General features: G+C 37.9%; 2 protein-coding genes across 2 annotated transcripts in view; one reads left to right on the forward strand and one right to left on the reverse strand.

The window, feature by feature from the left end:
- LOC149271875 (F-box and leucine-rich repeat protein 13-like) overlaps positions 1-20265 on the reverse strand; it is a 51080-nt gene that overhangs the window by 24051 nt on the left and 6764 nt on the right. The window contains exons 4-7 of the mRNA XM_089507044.1: positions 13811-13863; positions 12217-12317; positions 10358-10487; positions 238-336 (exon numbers count right to left, since the gene is read on the reverse strand). Coding sequence (XP_089363170.1) covers positions 238-336; positions 10358-10487; positions 12217-12317; positions 13811-13863 — 383 coding nt within the window. The remainder of the gene's footprint in view (positions 1-237; positions 337-10357; positions 10488-12216; positions 12318-13810; positions 13864-20265) is intronic.
- Positions 14965-18568, forward strand: LOC149271876 (leucine-rich repeat-containing protein 17-like). The gene is made up of 3 exons (XM_089507047.1): positions 14965-15712; positions 17793-17948; positions 18180-18568. The coding sequence occupies exons 1-3, from the start codon at positions 14965-14967 to the stop codon at positions 18566-18568; spliced, it is 1293 nt and encodes a 430-aa protein (XP_089363173.1).

A 20265-nucleotide genomic window follows, 5' to 3' on the forward strand; every position in this document is an offset into this window, starting at 1 on the left:
GGATGATAACACAGGTCTCTTGATATGTCCTAAAAACCAGAGATACTCCATTAAACGACATATATTTTTGCAAAAGATGAATAGGGTATAAATCCCCTCGGAGTCAATGAACTGTGATTCGATACCAGCCAGATGCCCTTAGGTGGTGGAATTTACAATGGAAACAGCAGCTATAGATCACTGGCCAGTGTCAGTGACATCTTCTCTTTGGGGGACCGGTACTTTCGTCATACTCACTAAAATGCAGTTGTCTGTCAGCGTAAACATATCATTTATTTTCAACTGTTGAAGAGAACTACATCCAGCAGCTATGAATCTGAATCCCTCCACAGATATCTGAGGATAAAGAGAATGAAAGATTTGTAACATTTGAAACAAAACATAAGATGCATTTTATGCATAGTAACACAAGTGATTATCAATAATAAAATATGTTTATAAAATTATTAATTACACTGTTTTTATTATTTATTACACCATCTTGCAATGGCAAAACCTGATGCATTTTATACACATTTGCAGGAAGGGGTAATTTTTTGGAAATTTACTATAGACTATAAACCCTTTTTCATTATGTTCATATATCAGTGAAATGCTTTACTTTCGTAGAAGCAAACTTTATTTTCGAGAGGAATTTAAACAAGGAGAAAAATCGGGAGTATACATTCGATTGTTTTGTCTAATGTTTTTCATTTTCAAACTTCTGTTAGTGGCCAAAAACAATTCCCTACCAATGAGGCACTTTAACATGTGTTCCAAGTGCATAAGAGGATTTATGATCCCAGTGCAAAGTGATTGTATCACTGTAGCAACCAATGGAATCGGGCTACCTACCACTGGTTTCTGTGATGATAGGACCACTTTTCTAACGTTGGGCCAGAGTAACTTTTTACCTACAACCCATGCAGCGGACAGTGATCTCTGCATTGTGCAAGGGGAATAACAAACCATTAGGAGAGGAACGGAGGCAAGAGGAAGTATACATACATAAACCAACAGTTCTTCAATGTATATTTGACTGATTGGATGTAGTAGACACTTAAGTTTTTATATATGCAGAATTATGGTCATTAAATGAAGCATGAAAATAAAATGCACACTCTATGACCATGGAATTACTATACTAGCTCACTAAAATGGAAGTGTTTTAACCCTAGATGGAGAGAACTCAGACAATCTACTATTATGTCGCTGGGAGCCGAACCCTAAAGTCACAGTTTTAATGTTTTGTTGATTTCTGGTGATCTGCATCTAAACCTTCAAAAACAGGATTTCATTAATTTGTATGTAATTTCAAACCGCATTAAACTGGTACTCATGGGGCTAATGGGGTCTTTCCTTAATCTACTTCATCTAACCGAAAAACTGTTCTGTGCATTCCCTGGAACCACATTGCTTGCATTACATATGCATCTGATGAGCTATTTCGCTTAAAAGTCCCTGCAGACTTCACAATTTTGTTAAGGATTATGTGCTGCACTACAGTGAACATGCAGCCAACAACAACACATCAGTGTGTCATACTGAAAATATAGAAAAGATGATAAAAGGTTTTGTCAGCCAGGAGGGTATTTTTCCAAAGAAAATATTGTTGCCTCCAGGAAACTCTGTTGCTAATTTATCCCTGGCACCTAGTATTCACAATGTATTTGATTGATAGTGGTTATTTATTAACATTATCCGTTAATGGTCTAATTTACTGACTTTAGTGACATTAGTGAAGCAGTGCATAAATTAATAATTTCAAACATGGATATACAGTATTTGTACATTACTACATGATATTATTGCACATAGGATAATAAATCTGTAATGTCTATGTCAAGAATAATTGTGCACTGTTTTACTTTCAAGCCATTTAAAATTTATGATAATTGCCTTTTAACAAAATGAAATTTGGTCAACAAAGATTGTATGTATTAGGAAAAATAAAGTAAGCCATGTTTATGTATGGAAAACCCACCTTATGTATATATGATGGGGAAGGGTATCTTAACATCCTTTTCTCCAGATTTGCATTATTCTGATTGTTCCTTATGATTATACACTATATGACCAAAAGTATATGGATTCCCCTCCTAATTATTGAGTTTAGGTGCTTTAGCCACACCCATGGTGGTGTATAAAATCAAGAACATAGGCAGCCATCTCTCTAGACAAACGTTGCCAGTAGAACGGATCATACTGAAGAGGTACAGTCATACGATGCCACCTTTGCCACAAGTCAGTTTGTGAAATTTCTGCCCTGCAAGATTTGCCCGATGCTATTATTGTGAAGTGAGCCTAGGAGTGACAACAGTTCAGCCACGAAGCGGCAGACGACACACACACTCAGAGCGGACTGTCTACAGAGTTCCAAATTGCCCCTGAAAGCAACATCACCACAAGCACTGTCCATCAGGAGCTTCATGAAATGGTCTTCTATGGCCGAAGATCACTATGCCCAATGCAAATTGTGAGCTGGAGTGGTGTAAGTCAGTGGTTCTCAACTCATGGGTCGCGGAGGGTCAGGGCTGGACTGGAGGCATACCGGGAAAATTTCACTTTCCTGGGGCTGCCTTACACATTATAGCGGCAATCCGCGAGCAGCAGGCTGTCAGGACCGCGGCCGCAACAATCAGGGCCATCAGGCAGCCTCCGGTCCGGCATGTACTTTAGTATTACTCCCCGACTGTCTGCTCCTAGTGGGAGCTGAATAAAGTTTTTCTCTGATTGCTCCTCCCCTCTTCCTGTTGCAGCCCGCGGACAGCCTTTCCACTCCCTCATCTTTTCTGAGGTTATTTAATGATCAAAGACAAATGTGGGTCCTGATGATACACGGGTTGAGAACCACTGGTGTAAGTCACACTGCCACTGGACTCTGGAGAAGTGGAAACGTGTTCTCTGGAATGATAAATAAAACTTCACTATCTGATGAAGTCTGATGGATGAATCTGCGTTTGGTGGATGGCAGGGGAATGCTGCCCTCCAGAATGCATAGTGCCCACAGTTTGGTAGAGCAGAGATAATGGTTTGGGGCTGTTCTTCAGGGTTTTGGCTATGTCCCCTTACTTCAAGTAAATGGTAAAGTTTGTATAAAACTGGATGCTTCCAACTTTGTGGCCCCAGTTTGGGGAAGGTCTTTTCCTGTTCCAGCATCACTGTGCCCCTGTCTGCAAAGCAAGATCCATAAAGACATGGTTTGACAAGTTTGGCGTGGAGGAACTAGAGTGGCCTACACAGAGTCCTCATCTTAACCCCACTTAACACCTTTGGGATGAATTGTAATGTCGATTGCGAACCAGGCCTTCTCGTCCAGCTAAAAGAGCATTTGTGAGGGCAGATACTCAAGTTGAATAGGCACAAATTTCCACAGATACACTACAAAATCTTGTGGAAAGCGTTTTCAAAAAAGTGGAGGTTGTTATAGATGCAAAAGGGGGACCGCCTCCATATGAATTCCCAAAGTTTTGGAATAAAACAAACTCATATACTGTAGCTGTTATGATCGGGTATATATTTTTGGTGATATAGTGTATTATCCCTTTCTTAAGGATAAGTTGCAGGTAGATGAGGAGAAGGGAGAGAACTTCAGGTGATTTATAACACGCTCTGGTTGAAAGCTCTGGTTCTACTTCAGCACATGAAGTACTTGTAGAATTAAATCTAATTAGAAATTGTTCTAATTAACAGATATGCCCACTCTTGGGGTCTAACGATCAACATGTATTGAAGATCACTATACAAATTCCAAACATAACTTGTAGAAAACTGTCCATACAACAAATTACTCGACTTCATACATATTTTATAGCCTAGCAGATTTATGTCATTATCTCAGCAAAAATATAGCTCTGGGATTCTACAGCTTGTAGAATTAAATGCACTTTGTTAATGATATGCGATGACAAGCAATACTAGCAATTGTCATATGGTACTTTAACACTTTTTTAAATTTTGTTTTTGCCAAGAGTTCGGTAGCAGCCCTGTTTAGTAGCACCATTTTGTCATACCACTTTGACCAGTGTACATACCAATAATTCCTGGATCTAGTAGAGGCAGCTAGGGGAGGACAGGAGACAGAAATCTAATTTTCTAACTCTAAATACTAACTTGCATGCAGTAAAATGCATTTAGAGTACATGTTAAAAGGACTACAACATGCATTAAAAACATAAAAGCGGAATTTTGGGGACCAGATTGATCTTAAACTTTCAAGCCATATTCAATTCATTAAAATTGAGAAGAGGGCCCACTTTATCTAATGTATCCATTTGTCTTAGTCTGTCATTTGTGGTCTTGTGATACTATTTGAATGTATCTACTTAAACAGAAACAGCATTGAAGCATTGAAACATTTCTGGCATGAAAACCAGACCCTCTTAAAAAAATGTCCATGGTCTTCTGACAAGACATGTAACATTGATATATTTCAAGCAAGCACTTCAATGGAAAAAAAATGTGGCTACCATCATGCCCATCGATTGGTCTATTAGTTAACAATCAATGGATTTGAAAACATATATTTCAAACACAATAAAATGGTTTGAAATGTAAACCTTGGGGCTGGTACTTAGTTATAAAAATTAAGATAAGGGCTACAACATCACTAATTTGTAGAAGGAGAGTATGTGTATATATATATCTGGGTGTGTGGGGGAAGTAGAGGACATGTGGGGGACAGTGTGTGTATATGTGATGGAGAGTATGTATATTTATAGAGGAGACAACATAAGTGAGAATCCATGTGTGTGTACATAAAATATAATATAGATGCTTATATATAATACAGTATATAGGTATATGTTTGCATCCTTTATGGATTCTAGAATGTTTAAACTATAACACAAGTCAGATTTATTCTTGTTCATAATTAAGCTTGCGAGCAGGGCCTTCTTGACCTAATGTGTTGTTTTTTCTTAATCTGTCAGTTTTAGGTTTGACATACCCTTTGAATGTGTCTATTGTAAAGAGTTCTGTGTAAATGTTGGCGCTATATAAAAGGTAATAATGATGATAATACTTTTATGCCATTTTGTATGCTTTAATCAGATTGTATACATACATACTTTAATTTAGCTGACCTTCTGGATAGGTATGTTTTACCATATAACCAGATATCAAGAAATAAATATTTATTACATGTTCATGAAAACAGACCACAACAGAGCATATAGTGTTCTGTTTGAAATTAAATATGTTCAAAGACAGCTGATGTGCATGATGCATCCAGCAAATTATTTACATCAAAAAGCCAAGCACAAAACGCAGCCTTTTCAGAACCCCAGACAAAAAAATACAATAACTGTTGCATTGTACAACATTTTTCACTGTCTCATTATAAAAGCAACGCTAAAGATTTCAACGTATAAATGTACATAATAAATAAACCAGAACCTCAAGCACTAAACTTCTTTCTTACTAATAAACTACTGGATTATGTGGCTTTGTCAAAGAATAAGAGCGCAAGTATATGTCTGCATGTGTCTTCTATGTGTAAAGTAAAGAGATAGATGATAACTGGTGATTGATGTCAGGACTTTCCTTCTCCCATGAATATCAAACAATTGCAAACATGATGCAGGTTTATCCCCCCAAAAATTAAATATATCTGTGCCACGATTATTGCCATACTTTTAGTCAATACTTTGTGCTACCTCCCTTTGCCAAGATAACAGCTCTGAGTCTTCTCCAATAATGTCTGATGAGTTTGGAGAATACATGGCAAGGGATCTGAGACTATTCCTCCAAACAGAATCTCTCCGGATCCTTCAAATTCCGAGGCCGACGCAGGTGGACTTTCCTCTTCAGTTCACCTCACAGGTTTTCTATGGAGTTCAAGTCAGGGGACTGGGATGGCCATGGTTGGACCTTGATTTTGTGGCCAGTATGTTTGATGTATGTTTTGGATAATTGTCCTGCTGGAAGATCCAACCACGGCCCATTTTAAGCTTTCTGACAGCAGCAGTCAGGTGTTCATTTAATATCTGTTAAGATTTCATAAGAGTCCATGATGCCATGTATCCTAACAAAATGTCCTGGTCCTCTGGCAGAAAAATAGCCCCAAAACATTAAAGAGCCACCGCCATATTTAACCGTCAGCATGAGGTACTTTTCCATATGGCTACCTCTCTGTGTTTACCAAACCCACCTCTGGTGTTTATTGGCAAAAACCTCTATTTTGGCTTCATCTGACCATAGAACCCAGTTTCAGTAGTGTCAGTAGAAGTTTCAGTAGTGTCTGGCAAACTGAACATGGTTAAGTTTGTTTTTTGATGAGATTAGAGAGTTTTTTCTTGTAACCCTTGCAAACAACTTGTGATGTAGACAACCTTGAATTGTAATTTTGGAGACTTTCTGATCCCAAGACGCAACTAACTTCTGCAATTCTCCAGCTGTGATCCTTGGAGATTTTTTGGCCACTCAAACCATCCTCTTCACAGTATGTTCAGACAACATAGACACGTCCTCTTCCAGGTTGATTCATAACATTTCCAGTTGAACTTCTTAATTATTGCCCTGATAGTGGAAATGAGCATTTTTAATGCTTTTGCTATTTTCTTATAGTTCAGCAAAACAACCCTTTGCCACACATCACAGCTATATTCCTTGGTATTACCCATTGTGATGAATGGTTAGGGGAATTTGGCCTATGTGTAACATAATATTTACACCCCTGTGAAACAGGAAGTCATGGTTGAACAATTTCCTGTTCCTACTCACCCAGGTGCACAAAAAAATATAAAATATCAATGGGAATGTGCTTCAAATATATTTTTCTCATTTTAATTTGTAGGGGTGCCAATAATTGTGCCACACATATTTTTCACTTTTTTGATAAACCTGTGTTGTGTTTGCAATTGTTTGATATCCACGAGAGTAGAGATCAGGCCGGACTGGGACAAAAAATAGGCCCGGGCATTTAAGACTGAGCAGCCCATTTTTATTTATTTATTTATTGTTAAAGCCCACCCTTCATGTACCAGCTTTGCATTTCCCCAAATCACTTAAACATTCATGATAGACACAAACACACAGTTACTCACTCATTCACACAAATCATTAACACATATTCATTAATGCAGTCTCACAAATCATTCAAGCAATTCATCCACACATGAATCCATTAATTCTCATACGCATTCACACAATTCATCCACACATTTATTCATTCATTCTTGTACGCATTCACACTACCCCCTCTCCCCATCCCCTTCTTATCTGCCCCTTCTAATGTTCCCCCTTATCACTATGTACCCCCTTCCCCATTTCTCAATATGTACCCCCTCTCACTATCTATCTGTGCGGCCACGCACCCCTAAGGCCGGCCCCCTAGAGTGGCGGACCCGGTCGCAGTTGCTTCGGGCTTAAGGGGCAGGTGCCCCTTATGCCCTGTGTTAATGCGGCTGCATAGGCCCAGTCAGTCCGGTCCTGACTGAGCCCCTACGTCAATGCCCGGTGTGCCCGAAGGCCAGTCCGGGCCTGGTAGAGATAGAAAAGATCATTGGGTTAAACATAAAGACAATTACCACCACAGTTTTTGCTCATATTTACCAAGGATGCCTAAGATTAGCAGAGACATGATTCATCTGCAACCTGCAACCTCTTGGTTGCCTGTCATTAGGGATTTTACTCCTTGTAGGTGTAAACCTTAATAACTTCACCCACAACACCCTCCAATAGGTTAATAGCAACCAAATAGATATAATTTAATTATTTATAACAAGGTGTTTTTGATAAACTAATTGAACTAGAATATTAATTATGCATATTAGATGAGATGTATACTCTCTATTCGATTTCTTTTATTTTCATATTTTTTGGCTGACATGGAGGACTCCCCTCATGAGACTATATACATATGTAAATTAACATTTTGCTAAAGTATAATCCTGTAATTAAAAATGGAGGTTTATGTTTAATTTTATTTTTTAATTGGAGCAATTTTCTTCATCTTCTTTTTATATTTCTTTGCTCTTTACCTGCTTGTTCTTAGTTCAGTGATATTAGAACATAAAGTTTGGTTTACCTTTGTGCACAGATCTGGTGATTTGTACACTTCTAACAATTATACTTTATACATCGTATCTTAACCTCTCTTGCTTTACCATGTTGACATTATGTAATTCTGGGAGGTTACAATATATTTATATATATCTACATTTAAACCAGTTTCTTGGTTCAAAGGGATTTATTCGCTAAAGAAAGAGTTGGCAGGAGAGTTGTGATTTTAATTTTAATATGCCATTGACCTGCGGTCTCTCTACAAGTATATGTAACTGTATGTTTCATAGGAACAATGAAAACAGTTTTGCAGGACCCAAGTCTTCTTTTCATGATCCAATGTGTACGAGCTGTTTATAATTCTGACAGTGTCTTGGAATCTGGCCAGTGCCTATAGCGCTGTGCCTAAGGAGACTGTAAGCAGCTGCAGCCTTGTAACTTAAAACCACTGGAGTTTCCTGGAGGAGCAGCACTACTAATATTTACACCCCTGTGAAACAGGAAGTCATGGTTGAACAATTTCCTGTTCCTACTCACCCAGGTGCACAAAAAAATATAAAATATCAATGGGAATGTGCTTCAAATATATTTTTCTCATTTTAATTTGTAGGGGTGCCAATAATTGTGCCACACATATTTTTCACTTTTTTGATAAACCTGTGTTGTGTTTGCAATTGTTTGATATCCACGAGAGTAGAGATCAGGCCGGACTGGGACAAAAAATAGGCCCGGGCATTTAAGACTGAGCAGCCCATTTTTATTTATTTATTTATTGTTAAAGCCCACCCTTCATGTACCAGCTTTGCATTTCCCCAAATCACTTAAACATTCATGATAGACACAAACACACAGTTACTCACTCATTCACACAAATCATTAACACATATTCATTAATGCAGTCTCACAAATCATTCAAGCAATTCATCCACACATGAATCCATTAATTCTCATACGCATTCACACAATTCATCCACACATTTATTCATTCATTCTTGTACGCATTCACACTACCCCCTCTCCCCATCCCCTTCTTATCTGCCCCTTCTAATGTTCCCCCTTATCACTATGTACCCCCTTCCCCATTTCTCAATATGTACCCCCTCTCACTATCTATCTGTGCGGCCACGCACCCCTAAGGCCGGCCCCCTAGAGTGGCGGACCCGGTCGCAGTTGCTTCGGGCTTAAGGGGCAGGTGCCCCTTATGCCCTGTGTTAATGCGGCTGCATAGGCCCAGTCAGTCCGGTCCTGACTGAGCCCCTACGTCAATGCCCGGTGTGCCCGAAGGCCAGTCCGGGCCTGGTAGAGATAGAAAAGATCATTGGGTTAAACATAAAGACAATTACCACCACAGTTTTTGCTCATATTTACCAAGGATGCCTAAGATTAGCAGAGACATGATTCATCTGCAACCTGCAACCTCTTGGTTGCCTGTCATTAGGGATTTTACTCCTTGTAGGTGTAAACCTTAATAACTTCACCCACAACACCCTCCAATAGGTTAATAGCAACCAAATAGATATAATTTAATTATTTATAACAAGGTGTTTTTGATAAACTAATTGAACTAGAATATTAATTATGCATATTAGATGAGATGTATACTCTCTATTCGATTTCTTTTATTTTCATATTTTTTGGCTGACATGGAGGACTCCCCTCATGAGACTATATACATATGTAAATTAACATTTTGCTAAAGTATAATCCTGTAATTAAAAATGGAGGTTTATGTTTAATTTTATTTTTTAATTGGAGCAATTTTCTTCATCTTCTTTTTATATTTCTTTGCTCTTTACCTGCTTGTTCTTAGTTCAGTGATATTAGAACATAAAGTTTGGTTTACCTTTGTGCACAGATCTGGTGATTTGTACACTTCTAACAATTATACTTTATACATCGTATCTTAACCTCTCTTGCTTTACCATGTTGACATTATGTAATTCTGGGAGGTTACAATATATTTATATATATCTACATTTAAACCAGTTTCTTGGTTCAAAGGGATTTATTCGCTAAAGAAAGAGTTGGCAGGAGAGTTGTGATTTTAATTTTAATATGCCATTGACCTGCGGTCTCTCTACAAGTATATGTAACTGTATGTTTCATAGGAACAATGAAAACAGTTTTGCAGGACCCAAGTCTTCTTTTCATGATCCAATGTGTACGAGCTGTTTATAATTCTGACAGTGTCTTGGAATCTGGCCAGTGCCTATAGCGCTGTGCCTAAGGAGACTGTAAGCAGCTGCAGCCTTGTAACTTAAAACCACTGGAGTTTCCTGGAGGAGCAGCACTACTTTCAAGCACAATGAGAGAAAGACACAGTCGTTTGTTCCAAGCATTTGCTTTCTTTCTGCATGAAAACGGAAAGACCAACCTGAGTGCAGCCGGACAGGTCTAAGTAGATGAGTTTGTGGCATCCTTTTGCTGATCCCAGGTACTGTAAACCTTTGTCTGTAAATTTTCTGCTGTAGGCTAAACTCACATACTGCAGATTAGGAAGACACCTTAAATAGGGGAAAGTATGCAAAGGTTATAAGACAACACACACACAAAAGAAACCATGCAGCCCTTCTCAATCACCCTGTATTGGCTTATTTGTGCTATAAAAACCTTTGCTTCTGCAAACAATTACATGCATTTCCTTTTGTTGTTTAATATGAAATAATATGAAAAAATAACCCCTTTTACAAACTGATTTGCAAATAACCCTTAAAGTACCAGCAAGGTGCTGGGAGTTTGTTACCTTGCTAATACTCCAAGAAAATATTTTTTGCGAAAAGAAAAAGTCCCAGAACTATTTTATACACTATTGCTTATTTTTTATTTGCCCTTTTATTTCAGAAAGCAGTCTGGAGAGGAGTATGTAAAATACTGCAGAAAGCATTACTGCAACTTGTTCTCAGAGGACAGGGGAGGGGAATACACTGCGTTTTTTTCTTTGCTAGCTCCTTCTGTGCCAGGGGAGCCGATGCTTGTTTGAGTCATGCTAGGTTCTCCCACACAGCCCTGCCAGTAATCCCCAGCTAACATATTAATGGCTTTACCTATCCAAAACTGCTCGTAACAGCCCGAGGTCCGCTACAGCTTCCAGGGGTCTTTCCTGCTCTTTATGAGTTCTAGGAACTATATCCCCTTTGCAAGCTTTTGCAGTCTATTTAAAAAGCTAAGATGCATGTAAGGAATTTGGTTCTCTCTTTATGGACCCATGACCAAAATTGATTAAAATGTTTAATCTAGCATGCAAAACATGTGTAAGATTTTATTTTTTTAATTCAAACCCGTTATTTAAATAGTATTTTGATTTCTGGCAGCCCACTGTGAAAGAAACATTCCCGGGCTCTATCTAGTAGGATCCCTTGCTCAGTTTGGCTGCTGCCTGGAGATGCCTCTTGTTCTTTTTACCCGTTGGGCTCTAAGTTTTTCCTAATAGTATTGCGGTGAATTAGTGTGAATGAAGATGCAAATTGTAGATTAGGCCCTGTTGATTCATCATAAGATTGAATGTTGGAAAATGTGTACCAGTATAAAAACACTGTATCTTGTACACATATCTTGAGAACATACGTGAATATAATTTGATGACACAGCATCTGGTAACAAATTCACCTCCGAGATTGCCATAAAAATGCTACTATACTGTTGCCCTCAACACAAAGGAAAGCTGACCAGCCGATATGAGTTCATGAGCGTTCCTACACACATTGGTGTATAACTGGGGTCTATTTGCACCCATTTTTTTTAAAACGGAATAAAATTTGGAATTACTACCCTGCTACAGTGGTTTACAGTTTTTCCAAGGCCAGTGGGCAACCACAAAGATACCGATTTACTTTGCCTTTGTCACTTGATCATGTACAGGAGCTGTTTTTCTGCTGGTTTCCATAAAACACATCACTTTTTTCCTTTATTTTTGTTAATATGAAATTCCTTACGTTTCCTGTATAAAACTAAACTGTTGCTATGTTTGGCAATCTATATGTTTTTAAAATGGTAGCACAGCTGTACCCTGGTACTATATTGCTGTTAATGGGTCTTCTGTGTGATGCAGTTTAACGAAGTAGTTATAGGTAACTGGAAAATGTACAATGAAAAAAATATTTACGTCATTTGAAATGGAAACTAAGAGGCAGAAAAGCACTGTAAATTAACAGGTCTGACACATCTTGGCCTATTCTGTAATGAAACGTTGCATAAACAACTGTTCACAAAATTCCAAGTTAAGCAGCAGGTTACCTTGACATCATGCGCAATGAAGCATTGGTTACATTAGTATGAGATACATTGAGATAAAGTAAAGCTGGACATCCTTCACAAATAATCTTCATTGATTCATCCTGAGCAAAACAAAATCATGGAGAAAGATTTACTTTTTTTTTTGTTTTTAAATAGTGCGTTCCTACTTTTAAAATGTATACGCCAATATCATTTCTTTTAATATTCGAACTGCGTACAGGCAGTGCGATTTACCATAAATAGTACATCTGGTATTCAATAAACAAATTGGCTAGGGTGTAAGGAAAGATTTAGTAATGTTATTTTCCCCCTGAAAATCCAGCACTGCCACTCACTTGCTCCCAAGGGGAGCAATTTATTGCGAAGTTATATTGGATTGCTTCCTCCTGATGGAAACCCATTTTGTCTGTGATCAGCAAAAAAAACCTATAATTAGAAACATTTTCCGAAATATAGACATTACGCTCGTGGGGCTAACCTTCACTGACACATCATGACAGCGAGCAATGAAAATATAGACAGCCTGCCGTCAAAAAATGTCTGTGTTGCTGTTTAATAAATTAGGTCCATTTAATAAATCAAGGTCTGTTGATTCATTTATTTACAAAGATGTAAATCTTTCACAACCACAGCCTATGTCTGCGAGGTACTAGGGGTCAGTTCCCTCAGTAAGCTAAAGTGGCTGCTTCTCTTACTTGGCTCTGGGCTGGAGCCCCTAGTAGAGTTTGCAAAGACAGCCCTGGGCATTCACACATGGGCGATGCTTACTTTACATTGTACCTGCCAGGGACAAAACCAAAGTATGCAAAATATGTGCCATATGGTGGCATAAAATATCCATATAGTCATCCCAAATGTCATTAAAATCTGATCCTTGAAATTTGTTCATGTTACTTATCTTTTGTCTAAGTCCTTGGTAGACAAATTTGACACCCTACTGTTGTGGTATCTTGACCCAGTTTTATAATCGGTAGGGGTGTCTATTGTCACCGTTTACAGTTATTGACATTTACACACAACTATCTTGTAGGTTGCACAGAAAGCGAAGGACAATCTTCATTGGTATGGTCTCTTAACCGTGGATACTGACTTCTGTATTCTCCAGGATCAATACTTAAGTTACATTGAAGATTTTTGGTCACTTACAAGGATCTAGCGGAAACTTATTCAAGAGTTTTATCTAAATTTCACAAGTTTCCAAAAGACATCTCCAAAAGTATTATTCACATTTTAGTTCTTCTATTTGCAAATATAGGTATTAGCCTTTACAGCAGGAAACAAAACATGCAGACTATACTGTCTCAATGGTTCTTATCTGCTGTCAAATTCTATGTCTCTATATGTTCATACACAACCCTTATGTATGAAAAAAGCAGTTTCTTAACATTCTGCAATAAGAGCCTTTTTTTCTGTAACCGAGGTCAACTGTCTTCTGCTAAAATGAATAAGTGAATCCATATGTGGATCATGTAAAACTGGAACATTTTTTCTGGCCCTGGCTCCAGATTAAGTATTACATCTGTAATTTAGTGATACCACATTGCAAACTGCATTTTTTTTCTGGAAAGTTGCTTTGAATAATAGTAACACTTACATTCAAGCTTTGGCATTCAGACACATTTAAATCTTGCAGGTTTTTACACTCACCTAAAAATAAAAAACACGTTCATTAGAATGAAACTATTTGTATTTCTGTGTGTATTATATATATATATATATATATATATATATATATATATATATATATATATATATATATATATATATATATATATATATATAGTTTTGCAAACTAAATGCATGCCATTCTAATGTTTCACTATGGGAAATACCGTGTGTCAATATCTAGATTTCTGGGGGTTTTTATCCAACAAATAGTATCCTATCAACGTGCTTTCTTCTAATCTGTGAAGGACAGCAAACTGCGAGATAAGATGGAAGTCTTTACAACAGGAATTCCCAAATACACTGTACTGCTTTTATAGAAATTATCACATAAACTTACATTTTATATCTTGAAACTAATTAATCTTTCAACATGGTTTGATAAACATTGCTCTAAAAATGAAATCCATGGCTGTTAGGTACAATAACATACTGACATAGACATGTAGTTCATTTAAAGATGACCCTTCTTGTTGACCTGCTTGCCAAGAGCTTAGCACCACCGCTTACTTCCCAACATTTTAGATGACCAAGGAGACACACTTTTGCTTTAGGGGATATGTTTAGAGATGCTGTTTTTCAGAAGATATTTCTGAAAAGATTAATCTACACTTGTTCACAAACATACTGTTGTAAGGTTAAGGACTGTAGAACACTATGATAGACTTGTGTCCACAAAACATTCTGAACGCCTAGAATAGACGTCATTGGTGAAAGAGGGACCTCTGATCTGGGTGCAAACAAGGGACTAAATTGAGACACTTGGCAGTCACTAAAAAGTCAGAACTCACTTACTAAACAAAGGCCATCCCGTGCCCACATAAACACACTAATAATGTAATATTCCTTAGTTATACAACATATGTCCTAACATTCCCATTTATGTTAGAGGCTGGATTTAACATTTTGAATATTAGGAAAAAATGTGTTTTTAAATACAAATATAAGTAATGTTTCATTCAAAAACATGTTTTTGCTCTTTGTCTTTTAGAACGGGGATTCCAAGTAGCCCATCTGCAAACATTGGCTTCCAAGACCTATTCTATTTGTGGGCAGGATAATAAGGGCCAGCTGGATGTCAGGATGCGAGTGGTTACCCTTACATTGCTACTTTGCTTCTGCACAGTGTCTGAGCTAAGGAAGATAAGAAGAAATCACAGAGGAAACAATGACAAACCGAAAAACTCCAAGAAATATTCAAGCACGGCGGAGCGTTATACTCCAGAATCACCTTGTGACATTTACACATATCTTAATGAAAAATACTTAGACTGCCAGGAGAGGAAGCAGACATCTGTCCACCCTGACTGGCCAGAAGATCTAATACACATACTGCTTGCTAGAAACCGGATCCGTATTTTGAAAAACAACGTGTTTTCTAAATTCAAAAAACTAAAGAGCTTGGATTTGCAGCAAAACGAAATAACTAAAGTCGAAAAACAAGCCTTTTCTGGTTTAACGAAACTCACAACTCTCTTGCTGCAACATAATCAGATAAAAGTACTTTCAGAGGAGGTGTTTATTCACCTGCCTAGGCTTGGTTACCTACGGCTGTATGACAACCCATGGGATTGTAACTGTGAGCTGGAATCCCTAATCACATATCTGCAGATTCCCCGAAACCGGAATATGGGAAATTACGCCAAGTGTCAGACTCCACTAGAGATGAATGGGCAGAAGTTAAAACAGGTTACACCAGAAGTTATATGTCAGGAAGATGATGCAGCACCTAAACACCTGGAAGGACCCAAGATCACCAGACCTTCAGTGGACTCGTCGCACTGCCATCTTTATTTGTACCCAATTGCAACATTAGACTGTAAAAGAAAAGGTTGGTGAACACTATATAATTGTTCAAAACCCAATGACTTTTCACATAAGCCTTTAAACCATTACAACTATACTATGCAGAGAACAGGGATGGACCTCCCCAATGTCTTTTGTGGTGTGATAGGTTTTAAACATCACTGGTACTGTCACCATGCTGTAAAGCATATATATATTTATTTATATATATATATATACACTCTGAGCGCAGCTGACTTTCTTAACTGTATGATCCTCAGCAGATAATCAATATCGTAAAATCAAAACTGTTTATACATATATATATATATATATATATATTACTAATGGTGGCACAACCCCATTAATCTATAATAATACCAAAAAGCCAACATAAATTAACTCTCAACAAAATAAAACCACAGACTAATGTAGCTGACACTATAGGTAAGGACTTTTGTAGTAAAAGAGGGGCCCTGAGCAAAATTTCACAGTCTTTGGGGATAAAATAGTTCTACCTGTTGTGTCAATATTTATTTTTTTTTGGTACGCAGAGGGTCAGTTAGTAAATTTAATGTAAACATCACAACGAATATCCTGGCTTAACAATGAAACACACAACAGAATGAATGGTTTGTTAGGGTGCTCTGTTTGACTAGGCTTATACTGTAGTTTACCATTATACAAGTGAGCTTCATGTGGCACTTCTGCATTGTGTATTCATCTGTGAGGAAAGAAACGGGGTACTACACAAAGCTGTTTTCACAATTGATGAGAGCAGGAAGAGCATCCACTTAAATACTCCTTATAAACTAAACAAGACCACAGCTCCATCTGCAGTATTTGCCGAGCTCCCCCTCATTATTTATAATGAAGTCCATACATCACGTATCCGAGTAAACCAAAAGAGGGCCAGCAGTATAGCAGCAAGCCACAGAAAAACTTAAAAGGATGATGTTGGCTCTGATGCATATTAACAATGATATTTAGTTATGTAAGTTTCTAATCAAAGCATTTTTTGGGGAGAATAAAGGCAAGAACTGAAATGAGGTTCTGAGTGCCAGACAAATGACTAATGCATGAACTAAATTCGTGAAACTACAAAAAAACTAAATCAGAATAACCTAAAAATACATAATTATAAGCCACATTACAGTCAGCAATCTAGTTAAATAGATTAAAATATGTGACAATTCCAATTTAATAGAAAATAAATAAAGAACCGTTTCCAGATGCGCGGAAACACATAACTAAACTTCCAGTATGGCTTGTGCTTCACTGCATTTTATCCTGGACCAGGTTGTAAGATTTTCTGGAATAATCTTACAATTTACCATAGCACAATATACAGCACCATTAACTTTTATATAATACCTGGTATAGATTTACCTGGTAACACGTGTCCAGCTATGTCATGCTATAGAAACAAAATCCAACTATTTTAGTTAGGACAGGAGTCAAGAGGACATTGCCATGGTCAAACGGTGTCCACTTTGTCAGTCACTAGAAAGAAACCAATAGCCCTCTGGTTATGATAATACACATCAAAGTAAATTTATTGTATGAAATGTTTGTCTCTTGGAGTCCGCCTTGAAAAACAGCATTAGCATTAAAAAAAAGTGTTTGCGCTTAATTTATTGATGTATCTAATAAGCTGTGCAATTTAGAACTAATCTAACCAGCCATGGCAGCCAGTAGAAAACAAAAACGAGCAAATATCAGCACTGAGAATTAAAAAAAAAAAACTTAACTGCTGGCTATAAACACAATTTACCTAGTGTGCATTTTCCATTTCATGTCAGATCATTATCTATCAGTATGATACACAGCAATGATGTAAATAACAGACTCTCCGTTTGGACCCTAAAGAATCGCCATAACACTGATTTATTCATTACTAAGTCATATACCATCAGAAGTGGTAGAAGCCAGTACAGTGAGGGAATTTTAACATGCATGGAACAGACATTAAGCTATCCAGAATCAAGGACTGGTTTAGACCGGAATCTTACATCAGGAAAAATAGCCAGATGGGGCTGATGGTTCTTATCTACCCTCAAATTCTATGCTTCTTTGACAAATTACATTGACATAACCACAAGTAATGATGCTTTTCATTCTTTCAGGATTACAAAGAGTCCCTACTGACATAGCTCCAGACATCGTAAAACTTGATCTGTCTTACAATAAAATAAAAGAGCTACGGTCAAAAGAGTTTGAAGATGTTCCAAATCTGGAGACATTAAACCTGGGCAGCAATGGTATGGAATCCATAGATTCGGGTGAGTTAAGTACATATGAATGTAAATGCGTATTTTTTTTAACTTTGCGTACTCCATGGCGATGTCAAATTAATACGTTTTAGGCACGAATGTGACACACAGTACCTATTTTTTATCATATTAAAATAGTGGATTAGTGACAATAAAGTAGGAGAACTCAGATGGCCCACTACTATAAAGATAATACTGGTTTCCAGTTTGTGTGCTTTAATTTTGTATTATTTCCTGCAGCTGCCTTTTCAGGTCTATTGAATCTACAAGAATTGGATTTATCAAATAATTCTCTTGCTAACTTTCAATATGGCGTACTGGAGGACTTGTACTTTTTGAAGACGCTTTGGCTCAGAGACAACCCTTGGAGGTGCGACTACCACATTCATTACTTGTTTTACTGGCTAAAGCACCGCTACAATGTTAACTACAACGGCTTGGAGTGCAAGTCGCCGGAGGAGTATAAGGGCTGGTTTGTTGGGAGGTATGTTCGAAGTTATTATGAAGAATGCCCAAATGAAAAGTTTCAAGTGCACGCGGATCGGGGAATGGATGAAGAGGAAAGGGAGCGACATAAGGACAATTCAAAGCCAAAACCTAAAGGTGTCATAGTAACTGTGATAAGTTAAAGCATATTTTGTAAGCAAGATACTTTCTTATAATTTGCTTCTTTTCTAAACAAAAACAAAGCCTGGCCTACATTTGCATGTAGCCCTCAGCTGTTGGAGACCTCTTGTCAAGAAATTGTCTCCTTTTAGGGGAATCAATAAATTGGTGCATCCCATACCAACAATATATGCTTCACAAAGTGTGCACATCTATTACAGAAGAAATGGTCTTTACTTGCCAGCCACATAACTGTGACAAAAGCAGCCAAGGGCAATGCATTATTTTATGTGTCAGGTAGCCTTAAAGCAGGTTCCTCTCAATCAGTCCGTCAATCACCGATCTGATTTACTAGTAGAAGTGCCTCATTGAAACTGCTATATTACCGAATGGTTTACTCAGGTGACATTTCTAACAGTACACAATCCGCTGCTGCCAACAACACTCTGTGATTGGATGACAAAGTCTGACACCCTGTAACAAATCGTTTCTACCAAACAGCATCAATATAACAGCTGACCCTATTGGATGCGTCTCGTGGAGTTACCGCAATTTAACAAGGTGTGATTTATACAATGTGTTTTAAAATATATATGTATTTGTGAAACTATAGCATTCAGTCTGTTAAAAGATGCCGTTTGCTGGCAGATGCTAGTAAGCAAATACATTTTATCATCTTCCTACTGAACCAGCCAAAGGAACCTCAGCAGTCTTGTGTATAACCCCCCTTGTGACAGAACACATAGAAAGCAATTATAAAAAAATGCAGCTTCATTAAAATCCTTCATTCGAATATTTGTTCTATAGGCCATCTACAGATGGTTGCTTATTAGCGTGTTCTAGCCCTGTGCGGGTTATGTGTAATAATTAATTCTGGGGGAAAAGTGGAGTGTGAGCAGGGCTGGTGCAAGGATTTTTGCCACCCTAGGCAAAACATAATTTTGCTGCCCCTGGCCCCACCTCCACAAGCCCCTCCCCTTTTGCCACACCCACTCCTCCCCATAGTGACCGCAAGCCGCAGCCGCGCTTCTAATGAATGACCACGGCCGGCGGTTCGCGGCTGCAGGCTGCCGGCGCCCCCTCCAAGTCCTTTGCCTATAGGTGGCGCCGGCCTGGGTGTGAGCACTCTTTATACATAACTCATAGGCATGCCGTTAGTCTATACCCACTAAAGGTCTGCTCTTTATGTTTGTAATGGACTTTTATAATTCCATAATTCCATTATGTTGAGTGTATTTAGTGCAATCAAATATGTTGTGCCTTTGTGAAGGGATAAGTGTAAATACAATTAAAATGTGTATATGTGACAATATGTGTATCATAGGCATTTTGTAATTTCAACTCTTGTAAATGGAGCTTAATGAATCATACCCCTGTCGTCGCCCAAACATAAGAAATTACAATGTTTGTATACATGCTATGTTTTGAGTAGCATAATGTGGTTTGCTGTAGCCACAAGATATTCATTTTCCAAATGACTGCAAGTTTGCACATTTTCTTTAAAGGAATAGTCATGCAAACCCTGGACAAACATTAGGTTGTTTAACAGATTGTTTTTAATTTTACATACATGGTATATGCAAAATATTATTTGCATGACAGCATGGTGTATTGTTCTGCAGGAACGGCTCAATAGGCTGGCATCACACGGAGTCGGAACGGAGCCAGCTGTATAGCCAATGGTGCTCCCTGTTAACAGGCAGCATGGCGCTGGAAATAA

Source organism: Sceloporus occidentalis, unplaced genomic scaffold, assembly GCF_023333645.1.
Source record: "Sceloporus occidentalis isolate IW3139 unplaced genomic scaffold, rSceOcc1.0.p SCAF_454, whole genome shotgun sequence".
Lineage (NCBI taxonomy): Eukaryota > Metazoa > Chordata > Lepidosauria > Squamata > Phrynosomatidae > Sceloporus > Sceloporus occidentalis.

What these genes read in the sequence shown, in the direction of transcription:
- LOC149271876 (XM_089507047.1), top strand. Translation starts at nt 14,965, where the DNA reads ATGCGAGTGGTTACCCTTACATTGCTACTTTGCTTCTGCACAGTGTCT. An exon ending in ATTAGACTGTAAAAGAAAAG is followed by an intron (nt 15,713 to 17,792) that starts GTTGGTGAACAC and finishes TCATTCTTTCAG; the next exon opens with GATTACAAAGAGTCCCTACT. An exon ending in TATGGAATCCATAGATTCGG is followed by an intron (nt 17,949 to 18,179) that starts GTGAGTTAAGTA and finishes TATTTCCTGCAG; the next exon opens with CTGCCTTTTCAGGTCTATTG.